This window comes from Furipterus horrens, unplaced genomic scaffold, assembly GCF_987537825.1.
Source record: "Furipterus horrens unplaced genomic scaffold, mFurHor1.1.pri manual_scaffold_2, whole genome shotgun sequence".
Taxonomy (NCBI): domain Eukaryota; kingdom Metazoa; phylum Chordata; class Mammalia; order Chiroptera; family Furipteridae; genus Furipterus; species Furipterus horrens.
The window spans coordinates 159,683,673-159,700,671 of record NW_028327172.1 but is presented as its reverse complement, the minus strand read 5'-3'; the positions used below and the strand labels follow the sequence as shown (position 1 = coordinate 159,700,671).

General features: G+C 38.5%; 1 protein-coding gene and 1 long non-coding RNA gene across 4 annotated transcripts in view; one reads left to right on the top strand and one right to left on the bottom strand.

Moving 5' to 3' along the window:
• LOC150019821 (uncharacterized) overlaps positions 1 to 16,999 on the top strand; it is a 121,173-nt gene that overhangs the window by 103,758 nt on the left and 416 nt on the right. The gene's annotated exons all lie outside the window — the stretch shown is intronic.
• LOC150019820 (exophilin-5-like) overlaps positions 1,121 to 16,999 on the bottom strand; it is an 89,494-nt gene continuing 73,615 nt past the window's right edge. For all 3 annotated transcript variants that reach the window (XM_090266692.1, XM_090266691.1, XM_090266693.1), the window contains 3 exons: positions 16,139 to 16,187; positions 9,031 to 9,163; positions 1,121 to 6,665 (listed from right to left, as the gene is read on the bottom strand). In XM_090266692.1, coding sequence (XP_090122818.1) covers positions 1,279 to 6,665; positions 9,031 to 9,163; positions 16,139 to 16,187 — 5,569 coding nt within the window. In that variant the 3' untranslated portion in view covers positions 1,121 to 1,278. The remainder of the gene's footprint in view (positions 6,666 to 9,030; positions 9,164 to 16,138; positions 16,188 to 16,999) is intronic.

Below are 16,999 nucleotides of genomic sequence, written 5' to 3'. Positions count from 1 at the left end.
CTAAGATCCAGGATGTCATGCTTTTTCCGTAGTTTTAGCGAATTATCTTTACTCTGATTAGGAAGAGAGAAATCCCCAGAAGTTCTGCATGGCAACTAAAGAGTTAGGAAAGTCATCAGGGTGCATGGGAAGTTATTTCGTCTAGATAAATTATTGAAAGAATCACAGTGACAAGCCCTTAGAAGCTCTACCTGATAATTTCCCAGGGGTTGGTCAATGATCCCACAAAGTCTGCGAATCTCAGATTATCAGGTCTGACCTGACAGCTGTTTAGGGACCTGGCCAAGGCTACCATTTGATACTTATGACTAAAATGTTGCACATGGAAGAAAGGTGTTCTATCTTGCAATGAAGAAAATAGAAAAATGTAGTCTGGAGATAAGGGATAAACCAGTTGTTTAAGACAGCTGTAGTAATGGTGTCAGTCTCACAAAGGCGTGTGTACTTATCTCCACCCTTCAGTTATGTTTCTTTCCTGGGCAGGATTTTGTGGCCAAGCCTTCTTCTGTACCCTCAAGTTACTTGGCCCCAGTCCTTGATTTGATTAAAATTCTGCTCACAATCATTCAGCCAATTATTACAAACATTTTCAAAGGAATTCCTAGGAGTACAAGTGTTGTTTGGCTTATGAGGAATTCTGCTCCTCATCTATTATCCCAGCAAGCATTTCAGACAGGTGCCTCTCTGGCTCCACTGTGAATGTAACAGGAAGTCCTTATGAAATTTCCCTTATCTTTGTGTGAAAGAAAAAAAAAGACAAACACAAAACCTAGACTTCCTAAATACTGATGAGTCAATCAGGATGACAATATTTACTCCATTGTCATCGTCCCTACATTTACTTTAATGCCATGTGTATTGAGTGTGGACCAGAGGAGGCAATAAGCATTTTGCAGTTGTACTGGGTAACAAGTTTTGTGTCTGGGATCTTAGGGTTGTGAATCACATGAAAGGTGTTTAAAAAAAAGTCAGGGGGAAAAAAACAGAAAGACAAAATTTTACAGTGAATTAGAGACTTAATTGGGTATGGGGATGAGAGCTAAGGATATATAGTCAGAAAATAGCAGAGAATTCCTTAAAACAAAAATGTATTGCTCTGGAATTCAGGAAGTGTACACACACACACACACACACAAAGAGGCTATGGGGTGGGGAATTCAGGTTGCTTCAGAAATAGATATTTTTTAAATATCTGTCCTTTCCATGGACACACACATTTACACTTTGTTTCCATTATAGGTTCTTGGAGAAAAGATTGTGCATTTTATTGAAAAAGCCTCACAGTTCGGACTCTTTGTCACCTTCACCCAGGTAGTATTCGTCGTCTGTGGTCGTGTCTGTGTCACAGTCTGAGTCTCCTGGAGCATCTTCATAGGTGTTAAGTGGTGCATTTGGAGATAAGTCATCCTCTGGCATCTGACTGCTAGGAGAGTCTGAGCTCCATGACTCCACTGGGTTAGGAGGGTGAATTACATCATCTTTCAGGAAGCCAGGGTTATTCAGAAAACTTGGTTTCCATAACCTTCCTTGTGTGAGTGACCTCTTTACATTCTCCAAGAAAGCCAACTGCTGTTCTTTCCCAAATATTCCATAGTCGATAGGTCTGGATATAGATGTTGCAGACTTGAGACCCATTTTCATCCTGCTGTTATACAAAGCCCAATTTTCATTTTCATCACAAGATGGAAGTTCAGAGGAAGATTTGAATTTTCGACTGTAGCCATTGTTGTTAGAGAATTCATTCCCAAGGGTCAGGTGGCTCAGGGCATTGTCAATAGAAGTGCTTTCAGAAAAATGGCGCTCCCTGGCTTTTGGAGGATGGCTTTTGCGTAACAGATCACCGTGCACATGGATGTTTTTTAAACTCTTTGAACGATAGGGGTGTGGCTCAGGATCCCACTGCAGAGCTGCAGCACTCCTGTGTTGTGGCTGACAACTAGCCTGGGGGATGCTTATTGTAGATTTCTCTGAAGGTTCCACTGGAAGATGAAGGTTCAGCCTCCTCTGATGGTCAGAGAAGTCAGCTTTCCTGAGGCTGGTGAATGTGGGTTGGGTCAGGCTACCTGACTCTCTTCCCCAGATCTGAGCTGTTACATCTTTAGAATTCTCATACTTTGGTGGTGATTCTGAGATATTTTTAAACTCATTCTGATGTGTTTGTGAAATGCTGTTAGACTTCAGATTGCTTACATGTGGAGCAGCTTCTCCGTTGGATATTACAGTAACGGGGAGAAGGTTCTCAGATTTCTTCACATCCATTCCATCATTGTTCAACCTGCTTTCATCAGTGGATTCTGTGGATTTGGGAGGAGACTCAGGGGACAGTGGGTTTAATTCTGGTGTGCCAAAAGATAAACCACTGAAGCCAGAACCGTTCCCACTTTGGGGGAAAATAGTAGCTACATGTCTTCTGGGGCTTAAATCTTTAGCTGGAAATTTTCTGCTTGCTTTGGACATGGCTGCCAATCTGTGTTTAACTGAGGATCTGTTTTTCCCCTTTTCTAGGTCATCCAAGCTGGTTTTATTTTTATTACTTCCTTCAGGAAGTGAGGGTTGATTCCATGCCAACCGCTGCATTTCATCTTTAGCCTTGCCCTTCTTTGTTGGATTTACCTCCTGACTTCTTTGAGGTAGTTCTCTGGGTTCAGACTGCAAACTGTCTAAATCTCGTTCACCTGAACAAGTCTCTTCATCAAGATGTAGTTTGTGCAAAACTGGAGTAAGAGCAAAGATTTGCCTTTCTGAGTCAGAAAGTGCTTTATCAGTCTTTTTTGGGAACTCTGCTCCTCTCACTTTCCTAGGTTGCAATCCATCGGAGCTATCATCTTTAGCTCTGTCTATGACGTCTTTCTGAAGACACTTTGCACTTTCGGTAGCTGTGGTGGCTATCCCACTACCCACACACTCCCCAGAACTTCTTCTGGTTTGGTGATATTCAACAATCCCTTCTGCATGAGCTGGAGGATTAGAAGGACCACTGTCAGGTGATTTAACAGAGTGCTGACAATTTTCAGATTTCTCTTCTGCAACATTTTTTTCTTGAAGAATTAATGAAGCATGCAGGGTTTTACTTTGCAACTTTTTTCCTCTCCTTTTCCTGCTTTGTGAGTCACCTAGAGGTGTTTTAGCTAAGTTATCTGGTGAAATCTCTCTAGTTTTAGATTCTTGTTTATGAAGAGAAACATTCGCCTCAAGAGAAGCTATTTCCTCTAGTGTAGGTTCTGAGGGGCTAGCACTTGATAACTGTAAAACAGTCACCTTTTCAGTGCTGGGAGTAAGACAACTGCTGTTTTCCTGAGCAGAGCTGACCAGCATCTTCAGTTGTTCAGATGATGAAGTTCCGGACTGTTCTTGGGTGGAATAGTTCAGTTTCTCTTTTTCTAAAGCATTGGAAAATGTTACGGTCCCCACTTTAGTTGATCCTGGAAGTGAATCGATATTTTGAGTATACTTTTGAAGGAGATTACATAATTTTTGGCTGTGTTTCATTGGTAGAGTGTAATATAGTGAAACTACCTCAAGACACTTGACATTATCTGCATCACCAAAAACAGAAAACATACTAGTAGTCTTTAATTTATGTAATGTTTTCCCACTTTTTTTCCCTGACATATCTGAACAGAAAGGTAAAGGGTCTTCATTTGAGAGGAAAAATGTCTTGGAGGCAGCAGTTTGACAATCCTTTTCAGTGCATTTTTGAAAGTGTTCCTTTTGGTTGTGTCTTTTGGTTAAAGAACAATCCCTAATAGATGAGTCTCTTTCCAGAGGGTTAATGGTTTTCTCCCGAGGTATTAGCGTTAAATCAGAAGCATCTATGTCTGAGACCAAGCATCCTTCTCTTTCATCTCTTCCAAATGAGGCATATGATACTCCTGAAGGACACGACACAGCCCTCTTCATAAGGAATGGAAGTGGTTCTTCTCTAAGGGAAGCAGATCCAATGTTTGTCATATTTGTCATCCTCTCTGTGGCTTCAGGCACTACTGAAGCTGTGTCTGAAACTACTTTGGAACATCTGCTTTCTGACTCAGAAGAACTGGGATTGAATTTATTTGGTGTCTCTTTCCCTATTGGATCTTTCCAATTACTTTCAATTTGAAGTTGAAGTGGCTGATTCCTAAATGAAGGAGCCTTTATCTTACTTTCTGGCTTCATACTACTAGTGAGAAAACCAGCTGTTTTTCTTGGTAAGGTACAATAAATTGTATGAATCTCAGGAGCCTTGGAATCACTTTGATTGACTTCAACAAGGCTACTGCTGCCACTTGTGGGTGTTGATTTACTTTCTGTCTTGCTCAACTTTTCAATATAGGATATACGTCGTCTTATTTTTGCTTTTCCCTTTCCAGCCCTGAAAGGAGGATGTGAATGGTATTTGACATCAACCACTTCATTATTTAAAGGCACATAACCATCATCACTCTTTTCAGTTTCTGAGGGGCTCAAGGTAAACTGATTATTTTGATGCTTGCTATTATTGTCTTTTTTCCCTCTTTTTCCCAAAGAGGGATCTTTGCCTGAAAGACTTCTTCTGGAGAACGTTGCAGTAGAAGGAACCACAAGAGCACCATGGGAAAAATTATTCGATGGAGAAGAATCTGGCAGTGTACCTGATGATGGACCTACAGAGTAACATGGGATATTTTGGCCAGCAGTTGACTTGCTACAGTTGGGAGAATGAGTTTTGGTACATTGTTCTTCCTTGATATTTAAAATAGCAGATTTTTCTGAAGATTGTGTATTTTGATTACCAGTAGAGTCAGAGCTCCAGAGGCTATTTTCAATAATGCTTGAACTGTCTTCATTACTTACTGTTAATTCCTGGTGACAACCTTGATTTAGACTGGGAAAAGATGATGGTGTTCTGCTTTCCTGAATGAAAGGAAAGGTAGTTGCTGAGCCAAATTTTCTGTTTTCAGTATAACTCTTATATTTTCTTAGTTCGTTGGCTTTATCTCTCTGTGATATATGAATTTCAGAGCTTTCTTTCCTGGAAATAACTTTGGGTGACTTTTTTGAACTTATGGTGGTAGGTGTATTAAAAACAAATCTGTGGGTCTTAGCTGAGTCTTGGGAGAGAAGACTTTGAAAATCAGCTAAAGGGTTAGAGATTGCTATCTCTGAAATAGGTCGGGGCATTTCATTTCTCGTATTTGTCTGATTCATCTTGTTTAATTGTTCTTCTTTTTCCATAATAGATTCATTCAAGACTTTCTCACTATTCACTTCTGTGACCAAGATATTGGGTTGGCTTTGAGTAAGAGGTGGAGAATCAACTGAATTGCTGTTGGTCACAGTGACTTCTGTGTAGCTTCTTATTGGAAGGGAGGCAGGCTTAATTTTCTGCGAAGTGACTGTGGGATCCTGAAAGTTGGGACCCTGATGATTCCCTCTGTCATGAGGAACCTGGGGAAAGGAAGTTTTGAATGAGGATGGTAGAGTCTGAGCAATTCCAAATGAGTAAGGTTCTTGGTTTACATGTACTTCTTTAGGAGAACTGTCCTGTTGACATTCTAACCCACAAGATTTGATGTGATAGCTTGAACCAATCATAGAACAAATATTTGGTGTGCCAAAATGAATCATTTGGTTCCCATTACCTTGTGACACCTCCATGCTCTCCAGTGTGGATGTCTGAGAATCAAACTGCGAGGGATGTAGTTCTTCTTGGTCTCTGGAAATTGTTGTTCTATAACTAGGTGAAAATGATTCCCAGTGTTGAGAAGAAACATTATGGCCATGACCAGGTGATTCACTATTTGCTTCAGGGGAAATCATTTCCAAGTCTCTGTCAGAAGAAGTGAATGGTTTCCTGCTTTGATGAAAGCCAGACCAGGGAGAATGTTCTTCCTGTTGGCCCCCAAAAGAACCATGTCCAAATCTCTGTTCCCTGCTTCGTCCAAAGGTATTGCTAAAGAAAGACCTAGCAAATGGGTTGTCTTGATGGTAGAATGGCATATTCTCTGAGTTCTCAAATGGGTCAGGACTCCTTGCTCTATCCATGGTGGAATTTAAACTTACACTTTGGTAAACACTCTGTGAATGATAAAATCCATAGCTCCTATTCTCCTGAAAACACTTGGGATACATATACTGGTCAGCAGGGTCAACTTCCAGTAATAATGGTGCCCTCAGAAACTCTTCCTGGTTTGGCCTTTCTCTAGAAGAATCTGATCTATTCCATATGATGGATGATAAAGGAGTTCTCTTTGGGTTCTGCTGGTGGGTTGGTGGTATAAATCCATTCTTGTTCTGAGTTGTGGTTGGAAAATGTATGCTTCTTGCTGTGAAATACTGTGTAGCTGGTGAGGCTAATTGCCTGCTGTCAAAACACAGAGAACTACTACCAAAAGTATTCTTTTGCACATAATCTTCTTTTAAGACTCTGGGCTCCTTTGTCCTATACATATCATAAATCGTCCCTATTCTAGAAGAAAAGGTTTTAAAACCTTCTCTAGGGGTTCCTGGTCTTAGGACATCATAGATAGACATATTAGAAGTTTCATTATAGTGATTTTTGTGCCTTCGTGTGGTATTACCATGTCTGTTCCCAGTGGAGTGAAAATGACTGAACTGTGTTCTCGATCCATACTTGAGAGGTGTTCTTGCATTCACTGAGCTTGGAGACTGTTCCTGAGCCAATGTGCTATCCAAATCATCTAAAACTGAAAGGAGAATATAAGTGGCTTTTTCTGTATAACATTTTGTAGTCTAATAATACTTTGAGTTGAGGCCCCTCTTTAAGAAACATAATCATTTATAATTTCATATTTGTCATATCATCATAGATGTGGTGACAACAGTTTTGATTATATTTTTAAGATAGTCTGACTTTTACAAAGCTGTAGTGAAAGTTTTTCATACGTTTCAAATCATACTTTGTCAAAGTTAACCTTCCATAATGCCTTAAAGGACATAAAGGACAAAAAGCTACTTTTTTTTTTTGGTATAACGACAGATTTTAATCGTGGTTTCTTTTAGTATACCTTTTGTGTCGTAGGTAGTTAAAATATTTCCAGATATGTCAGAGGATTTTGATACAAATGAGAGTCTGTAAACAACATGTGATTTCTCAGTTCTATCATTAAGAAAACAGCATTACCACCAAAAGTTTAGCACCTAATTTGTAAACACATTTATTTCGATGGATTTGAGCAATACATACAATTTAAAGTTCTATGCCACATTGTTAAAGGATATGCTAATGATATATTATTTTTCCTGTAAAAAGTAAGACCCATTGGCACTCCTTTAATAAAGCACTTCTTATTGTGTCAGGCACAATTCTAAGCACTTAATTTATTAACTCATTAAATCATCACATAACCTTATAAGATTGGTGTTATTACTAGTCTCATTTTAAAAATGAGGACAGTGAGGCCGAAAGAGGTTAAGTGAGTGGCTGAGGTCACACAGCCAGTAAATGGACCCAGGCAGTCTGTCTCCTGGGGCCTCACACACAACTGCTGTGCCACACACACCACCTCTGTGCCACAGGAGGTCACTTTTCACATTAAAAATAAAAAAGAATTATAAAGATGATTTTACTATGAATTCACAATGCTACAAGGTTGTGAAACTGCCATTGCCAAATAATGTTTACTTTTCTCTCGGAAGCAAGTTCAGAGAATGGTGTCCAAGTTAGGGCCCAGTGACTGAGGCCAACCCAAGGCCCAGGACACAGGCTTACTATATCCAGTCTCTGTGGGCTCAGACGAATCACAAGATATTTTAAGTTGGTTGATGTTTGCTTGAATTGTGTTTATTTAATCATATTTGGCATCTTTTCCTCAATAAAAGCCTGTTGGAATTTAAATAGAACTATAATCTTTTAAGGTTTTAAGATTCCCTAAAGCCTGCATTGTAGTAAATATAATTTTACCATATTCATTTTACATGAATATAAGTAGATTATATATTTATTGAATAAGTGTTCATTAAAGAAAATCAAATCTGACAAGAGAAATAAATCATGGGATTATTTAAATTGCTGAAGAAGTTTTTGGTTTACAGAAATCTTTCATTCTGAGTTACATAAAAGGTGCACTTTCCTAGGTTAAAATTATTTATTGTTAAAATATTTGATTTTTACTGTTCAATGGAAGGGAAAGTGAGTGTAAGCAGGTTGTACTGAGGTGTCAGTTATGTCAGGGCAGGTGCTGAAGGGGTTTTGACATCTGACCTGGATTATCCTTATCCTATATTATTTGTCAGTTGGTGCTGTTAAGTTTGAAGAGTGAGCAGAAGAACTAATCTTGATCACTGAGGATCTGTAACTAAGGAATTCTTCAGGAAATGATCCTGTCAATGCTTTAATGAAAAAAAAAATTATCTTGTCTCTGAAATAATTTATCCCACATTTCCATAAATAAAATAATCAAGCAATACCAACTCTAAGGTGGAACAAAAAAATAAAAAGAAAAACAAAAAATTATGTAATGAGTAATAATATCTGCCTTTAAAACTAATTGTAATAAAATCTCTTGAGTATTTGTTCTCCCTTTCAAGCTGTTCATAGTTTTTCTTTCCTGAAATAAAGCATTTTGCTGACTATAAAAGCAATATGTGGTTATAACAGAACACACAGTAAAGTAATATAATAATAATATCCATTGCATGTCATACTTTTGGAATTTGTACAAGGTTAATTTTTTAACAACAATTAGATTTCATCACAGTGCATTTAGGTAGTCAGTAACAATAAACGTGTATTAAGAACACTAGACTTTATAGATGGATTTTCTACAGGCGTATTTCCTTTTCACCTGAGGTTAAATATGATACATTATTACCATTTCATAGATTTATCAGCTTTGGTCTGAGAATATCTGTTTAGATTATATTTAAGTATAATATTCTTTAATATTTGTGTTAATAGCATATAACAGCCTCCTTTTTACATAAGGTAAGCAAGAGGACTTCAAAAATAAAGTACAAAGTTAGATATGTTTTGAGCATTTCCATACAAACTGTAATTGTTATTTGCTTTAGTACTAGGAATTGCAAAGACACTGTAATGCGTAGGTTTACCTCGGAAAAACTCACTCTCCAGCACAGAAGCATCCCACGGAGGCACGCCACTTCCCTCTCTCATGCCTGCTGGCTTGGGAACAAATGCACTCTCTACTGGTTGGTTTTCCAGAGATGAATTGTATATTTTTACCTGATAATTTAAAAATAGAAAATGCAATATTATTTCTGGAGCTTCTGGAGCTAGAATACTCACATGTTCCCACAAAAATGCCTCAAGCTAAAAAGTACTAGTCTAAGGACTGCAATCAATTTTCCAAACATTTGTTGCCAACTTATAATGTTTTGTTTCTGTCGTTTTCAAGTAATCATGTAATCACAAATTTCCCATATCTACATTACTTCTTTTTACTACGAGTCTTCAGGCAAGATGTTGAGTACTTCTCTGCCAAAGATTCCTAAAAGTCTTAAGTAGCACTACACAGGAAAGAAATTGATCTCCCTTAAATTGGAAGTATTGTCTCCATGGCCCTAATGGCTAGAATTTTAGATTTCTTAACACTGTTCCTTATTCTGTCAAGAGCTGTTAACTGAAGCTTGTAGTGGACCTTAAGATTTGTGAACTTGTTCACTGCATATTCTTAAAAATATGTAGAAAAGTAAAAAAAAGAAAAAAAGAAGATTTGTGAACTTGTTCGATCTGGCTAAGAAAATGTGTTTCTATTCACAGAGTTCACATAGAATGGTAGAACCTACCTGACAAATATAAGATCCTAATTAGTAGTTCTGAAACAAAGGTGCTGAAAAGTATGACTTTATACAGTTTTTTTTTTTTTTTTTTCAAAAATCACTGCTAGTTTTACAGGATCTAGGAGAATGATGCAGAGCTAAGGTTGTTTTCTTTACTAGCAAATGTTTATTTTGATTTCATCAATCCATCACTGCCCTATTTTCAAGTTTTAATTTGTCCTCATAACCTTGGGGGAATTATCCACTCCCACACCTTCACTTTCTTTTGCCAAAACTCCATTTACATTTCCTCTTGTCAAACTGGCTCTGTCACTTTCTGACTCCACTTTGACTAATCCTGCACCCATCCCTGGACCAGGCAGCAGGCAGCCACTTCCCATTCTAGGTCTTTGTTTTTAGCCCACTCTGCTACATGGTCCTTGTCTCTTGAATCCCCTTCTTTCCCAAGTTTTCCCTTTCCATTTGATGTTTAACATTATGTTTCATCTCACCCTGAATGCCTAAGACCAAATATCTAATCTTCGCAAAACTCCAGTTTTTCTCCTTCTCCAGCACAGGTCTACCCAGTTCTTAAGTTCAGGTTTCCTTAATCCCTACATTCCTCACAATCTAGTATTTTTCACTCCTGCCTAGTATTTTCTCTCTCAAGATCTAGGTCAGTTATTTAGGATAGAAGCCCTGCCCATATTTCATTGACTTGTGGCTTCAGTTTAATGGGCAAGCTGTAATTGACTACACACAAAGGAGATTTATTACTAAGAAAGAAACAATCCAATAATAATTTGTTGGTCATTGGATATAATTTAACACACTACTATAAAATTCAGAAGTCAACAAGTGCTACAAGCAAAACATTACTACAGTGAGATACCAACTGTAGTCAATAACACCAGAAACTAATCATGTGAGAAATAAGATCACTTACAGCTAAATTATTTTTGCTCTAAAATGCATCAAGATATTGTTCTCTTTTGTGCCCTTCCTACTGTCTCTCCAAGTCTTTATCTGTGCTAATAATAATTAGTCATGCAGCCCTGGCTGCTGTGGCTCAGTGGATTGAGCGTCGGCCTTCGAGCCAAGTGTCGCTGGTTCGATTCCCAGTCAGGGCACATGACTAGGTTGCACGTCAGGTCCCCAGTTGGGGGCACGAGTGAGAGGCAACCACACAGTGATGTTTCTCTCCCTCTCTTTCTCTTTTCCCCTCTCTTTAAAAATAAAATATACAAATAAATTATTAAAAAAAATAATAATAATTAGTCATGCATCTTAGAAGTTCATTCCTCCCAAATGTAGTTTTGGTAGTTAGTACAGACTAGATACATCTGATTTAAAAAACAGCAAGCATCATTTTCTCTCAACCATTTAACACCCAAGCAAACTTCAAATTTCCTCTTTATAGACCAGAGTATATTCTTTTGGTCTTCTGGATCACAGCGCTTTGTAATAAAATATGTATACTGAAATGAAAAAAACAAAAACAAACAGGACCTGAGGGCTCAGGTGAAGTGATGCACCTCTTCAACCTGGGAAGGATGGCTGTCATCTAGAGACCCTGAATATAACCTCCTGTGGTGATATGTCTGCCAGACCCTCTACTTCAAGACCAATTCTACTCACCCAGCATGTTAAGAATGCTTCCAACACACAGAAATCTAAGTTATATGACTAAGAGAAAATATGGAGAATTTATTTACACTCAACTTTAACTCTGCAAGAATTTTTTTCCAGGGATAAAATTTAAAAAAGTAAATGCTAGTCACTGGTAGGTATCAGACAGAGAGAAGACTAAACAGTATCAGTGCCCTACAGACCCCTTTAATTTAAGCTGTGTGGAATATTAGTAGTAGTAGTAGTAGTAGCAGCAGCAGCAGCAGCAATTATACATTAATTATTCTAGGCAATGTGCTGAGGGCTTCATATAAATTACTTTATTTCATTATTTTAACAACCCTATGAGATTGGTACTATTGTTATTCCCACTTTGGGAAAACTAAGGTTTCAAGAGATCAGGTCATTTGCTTCAGGTCACACTGGTGGAGGGAAGGATTCCTTTCCAGTCTGTTGGATTACAGTGCCCATGCTAAATCACCTCTCTCTACATTTTTTGTTGTTTGTTTGTTTATCAACATACTACATCCCAGCAGTAGACATCTTCTCAGGCCACACACAGACTTAGAGTTGCTGAAAAGCACCTAAAATTTCCTGATACCTAGAGTGGAGGTAAAGTCCTCCAGGGCCTGCAGCACAAGGATCTTCAGTCAGGCCTCAATTTTTGACCCAGAATCCCCCTCAAAATAATGCTCCATGCCGTCAGATTGCCATAAAAAATGAAGTGTCTTTCCCATTCCTGGCCTAGAGAATGAAGTTCAAACACCTCTGTACAGCAAAATGGTGTCAAAATCATTTTCCAGTGTTTGATTTAAGCCATTCCTTTCCAAGTGTCCTGTGCTCTGAGTTCACTACACACAGTTCTCTTAAGTGCTGTGCACTTCTTCTAGACCACCATGTCTCTGTTCCTGATCTTTGCTCCTTCTCCTCTTCTTCTGCAAAGTATCAACTGACCCTTCAGAGTCTAGTTCATATGTCATGGTCTCTGTGAGCCCTTCTCCAATTCTCCAGGAAGAATGAATTACCATAGTATATTTATATGCATCTCTGGTGTGATACCTGTTACATCATATCAAAGTTGTTTACATTCTTTACACTTTTACTTTACCACTAGACTTCTCCCCTTCCTCCCTATCACACACATCAGTCTTCACCCTGATCTAAAAAAACAGGGATTTGAAAACAAATGAGTCAGGACCCTGGAAGTAGCCCAACACCTAAAATAACTAAGAAAGCACAGTATTCTCCTTTGTGTCCTGAGCACCTAACATAGCATCAGCATGGAAGAGACTGCCTAATATTTACTGAATTGAATTCTAAGACTACAATACTATTTTCCACTTCTATACTTGTCTAACACATTTTTTTGTATACTCATTTGGTACCAACCATCTTATATTTGATAACATTGCTCATTTATTCATTTTTTTGATATGCTTTCAAAATATCCGATCTCATTTGATCCTTAGAATAAATTTGTGAATTAGGTGAGTATCATCATTCCCATTTTGCAGATGAAAAAACCAAGTCTTGGGTAAGTGATATCAATAATAAATGGAAGCAATGACTACTAACGCTCATATGATCTGATCCCTAACCCTGTTCTTTCCACTATTTTGTTTTTTACTGTTTTTTTACTAATGTACACATCTTCAGTTGGATGGTAAACTGTCTGAAGACAAGAACATTGCTTTAAACCTTCCACACCCTTGATGCTCACAGTTATGGATTGATTCACAATATACCAACGTAGAAAATTACATAGATAAGATTTCTAATAAAGATTATTACAGAAATTGAGACACTGAATATTGACAATATTAGGACTCTACAGAGGTCCATATCCTGGTTCTGCCCCTTAATAGTGTATAACTTTGAGCAAGCTACTTAGCCTTTCTGTACCTTAGTTTCTTTATAGGTAAAATGAAAAAAAATTATAAACCCCCCACCTCATAAGATTAAATGAATGAATAATTGTAAAACACTTTATAATGATGTTCAGCCCTTAGTAAGGCCTGTTAGCCATTGCTATTCCTCTGTGGCTTCAGAGGGTTTCCTGGAGGACTCCTGATGATGCGCGCAGTCGAACAAGCTAGAAAAATAACCCAAAGGGTTAGAGGCCAGCATCTCAAAATGCTGGCGTTCAGGATCTCAGTTATATTCTCGAACATGGTATGTAAAATAGGCTGAGCAAAATGAGGTCTTTTAACCAACCCTGATTCAGTCTCCTGGTATTGATGCAATTCTGACACGAGACAAACAACCCTGTTACAGAGTAACCTTAGCTCTGAGTACTTCCTGGGTAGCCAAACCTGCAGAACAGCTGTTGGAGCTGAAGCCTAAGCTCATTGATGTTATCAGATGCCTTGGTAAAGTCAACAAAGTAATTTTTCAAGGTGTTCCTTAATGTGTCTTGTGTCTGCTTTCCTGCAAATGTCAAATTCTCCAATGCACTTTGTGGCTTAAAACCACTCATTCATTCCTTCTTTAAATTTCAGGTTGTTTCAGGCAGTGGGGATACACAGGTGGGCAGACAATCCTGGCCTCAAGGAGCCCACATTGACCTGGTGTGCTAAGTACATTGGAGGTGTGTTTCTAGGAGTGCAGAGGTGGCACAGCACCTAACAATAGGGCCCATCAGAATTTGTTCAGAGATGAGGAGTGTTCAAGTGGCCAAGGTCATATGTTTTGTATCTATTCTCATTGATGGTGACCACTTGGACCTTGGATTCCTCACCTATAAGGAGATGGTTCTCAACTGGCCACAATTTGCTCCTTAAGGAACATTTGGCAATTTCTGGAGATAATTTTGATTGTCACAATTGAGTGAAGAACTACTGACATCTAGTAGGTAGAGGCCAGGGATGTGATTAAATATCCTACAATACACAGGACAGCTTCACAATAGAGAATTATTCAGCCTCCAAAGATAGCAGTGTTGAGGTTGAGAGAAGCTCTTAGCTACATGTCTCTAAGTTTCTATGTTTTCTGAAACCTTTGTTTCTTTTAAACCAAAGCAAATGTTTAAATGTCAGCTTTCTCTCTCCTGAGTGGAAGGTTATCTGATAATGTAGTACAAGCTCCTATAAAGTGCGCCATTCTTGCCAGGCTGTCAACCCAGTTGGGGAAGTTCATTACCTGTAACATCAATAGCCAACTTTCAGCTTTCTGCAGGCTTAAGGGGATAGGACTTCCACTAATAAATAATGGGAATCTACGTATCATACAAAATCTTTGTTTCAGAAAGTAGTTTCATTATTTTCTCCCTCCTGCTTTTCATAAAAGTTATTAACTGGAGTCAACAATCACTGGTTTGAGTTGCATCCCAGATCATATCTTTTAGATTGACAGGCTGTGAGCAGCAATCAAGAGTGCCGAAGAAAGAAATATATTAATCCTCAGATTTGATTTTTCAAATCCCAAGGATTCGAAATTAGCTCTACTGTTTTATTACTTCCAGGCATTTTTATTCATTTTTTTACATTCCTCATTGGCTTCAGATGACATGGCTCTCACATGGTAGAGGCCAGTGAGCTCCGAGCACTTCTCCAAGGAAAAGTGAGAGTACAGAAGCATCTGGAATGGGCCTCTGTCCTCTTAGAGAGCAAAGCTCTATGTGTGCCACTTCAGTCCACTGCTTAGTTAGAGGAGAGGCTGCAAGTAGCGAGCCACTGGGGCTCATATACAAACAGGGCTTGGGGCTGACGCAGCTGTAGGCATTATGCATCAACTTGTAGGCTGTGGAGATGTAGTGGCCCAGATTTTCTAATCCTGACTCTACTATTGACCAGTAACTCCTTGAGCATGATCTTTAAATTCTCTGACTTCAGTTTATTCATCTTTAACATGGGGACAATAATAGTACTTCACAGACTTCCTCAGAGGATTAAATGAAATTATCTGTCAAGTGGCAGTTGGTGCTGGTGTCATGGTTGGAGCTCAAGTATGTAAAAGAGAGAGATAGGTTCAGTGTCATCAGAGAGAGGGAAAGAAGTAGCATTGCTCTGAAGGAGAAAGGGGGCTCTGTTTATATGCATTCCTCACCAGAATTCTACCCCATGCTTTTTGCAAAAAACAAAAACAAAAGAGAAAGCGGGGGAAAGAAAGGTAGGTCCATGTACTAAGATGACAATGAATTGAAGAATTATACTACTACCCTCCTCCTGCACTCTTAGGTCTCTCCTATAATTCTTTCATTTCCAAATCACATGAATTACACAGAAAGGCATATGCATGTGTAGATCAAAAGTTAAGAGCATGAAAAAACAAAAAACTTACAGCTTCTCAATCTTGTAAACGTGAACACAGAGAATATATTTAAGTCTAAGCCCTTGGTGGAGAGTCATGTTGGGGCAGTACTCTCATGGGAACTTGTTCTGGCCAAATGCATCTCACCTATCAGTGGCTTCCACTTTGAATACAAGTGATGCTCTTACCCAGAAGAGATCCAGCCCTGATCCACATTGGCTTGGAAAAGTGGCAGTGATGCCTCTTGCCTCTTCCTCTGCCCAGTGCTTTTGTACTGTACAGTGACACATGCGAAAACATCAGAGATGCCGCCGATGGTGTGATGGACACACAGTGGCCTCACTCTTTCTTGGCAGAGCCTGCTTTCTGTTTGAGCATTTCAGTACCAGAGCCAACTGGAAACCAACCGTGAATGGAAAATTTTGAATTCTCTAAGAGAAATCTAAGTTTCTTAAGTAAATTTAAAGTTGAGCCAAAGAGAAACCTGTTTAAATAGGTAGCCAGCCAGAGATGACATTAATTATAAATTCCTTAGTGTAACCTTAAGTTTTCACTCACTTACCACAGCAGGTCCCCTCACAGACACGGCAGGTCCTGCATGCCTGTCACATCTGTGGAGAAAAAGTGAAATAATTTGTTTGAAGAAGTGCCTAACTTTTATCAGGAGAAAAATCAACAGCCATATGCCATTATGCTTTGATATCTTGAGAAGATATAAACATGTTTCTAATGTTCTGTGGGAAGACATTTCTTGGTTAGTGCATTGTTGATAAAAATTTCAGAGACCTTTCCTATGATTGCTTATGTTTTTACATCTTTGTCACTCAGATAGCCAAGAAGAAATTACATAAAAGTGGGTTTGCATTTGAATACAGAATGAGATATAATAGCAAAATGGTTACATTTGCTGAGTCCTTGTTATGATTATAGGCAGTGTTCTTACATTCTTTGTTCATGTTAACTTATTTAAATACATCAATCTCATAAACAGAGTAGATACTATGCCTAGTCCTAGGAGACAGAGATACAGAGAAGTTAAAAGATACTATCCAAACTCTGTATCAGTGATACTCAACCTTTTTCATCTCATGGCACACATAAACTACTTACTAAAATTCTGCAGCACACCAAAATTATATGTTTTGCCAATCTGACAAAAAATTAGGAGTTTTGATTCATTCACACCGAATGGCTATTGTGTTGGCTGTTGTCATTTTTTCATTTGACAGTACCCCTGACTAAATAGTCAGGTACTGCATGTTTTAAAAATTCTTATGGCACACCAGTTGCAAATTGCTGCTCTACACTTTTGCCAGTGTGATCAGTATAAATTGAATCATGCCACTTCCCTCCTTAACATTTTAATGATTCCCATTTGCACTCAGGTGAAAGTTCTAATTCTTCTCTGTATTTAGAAGACCCT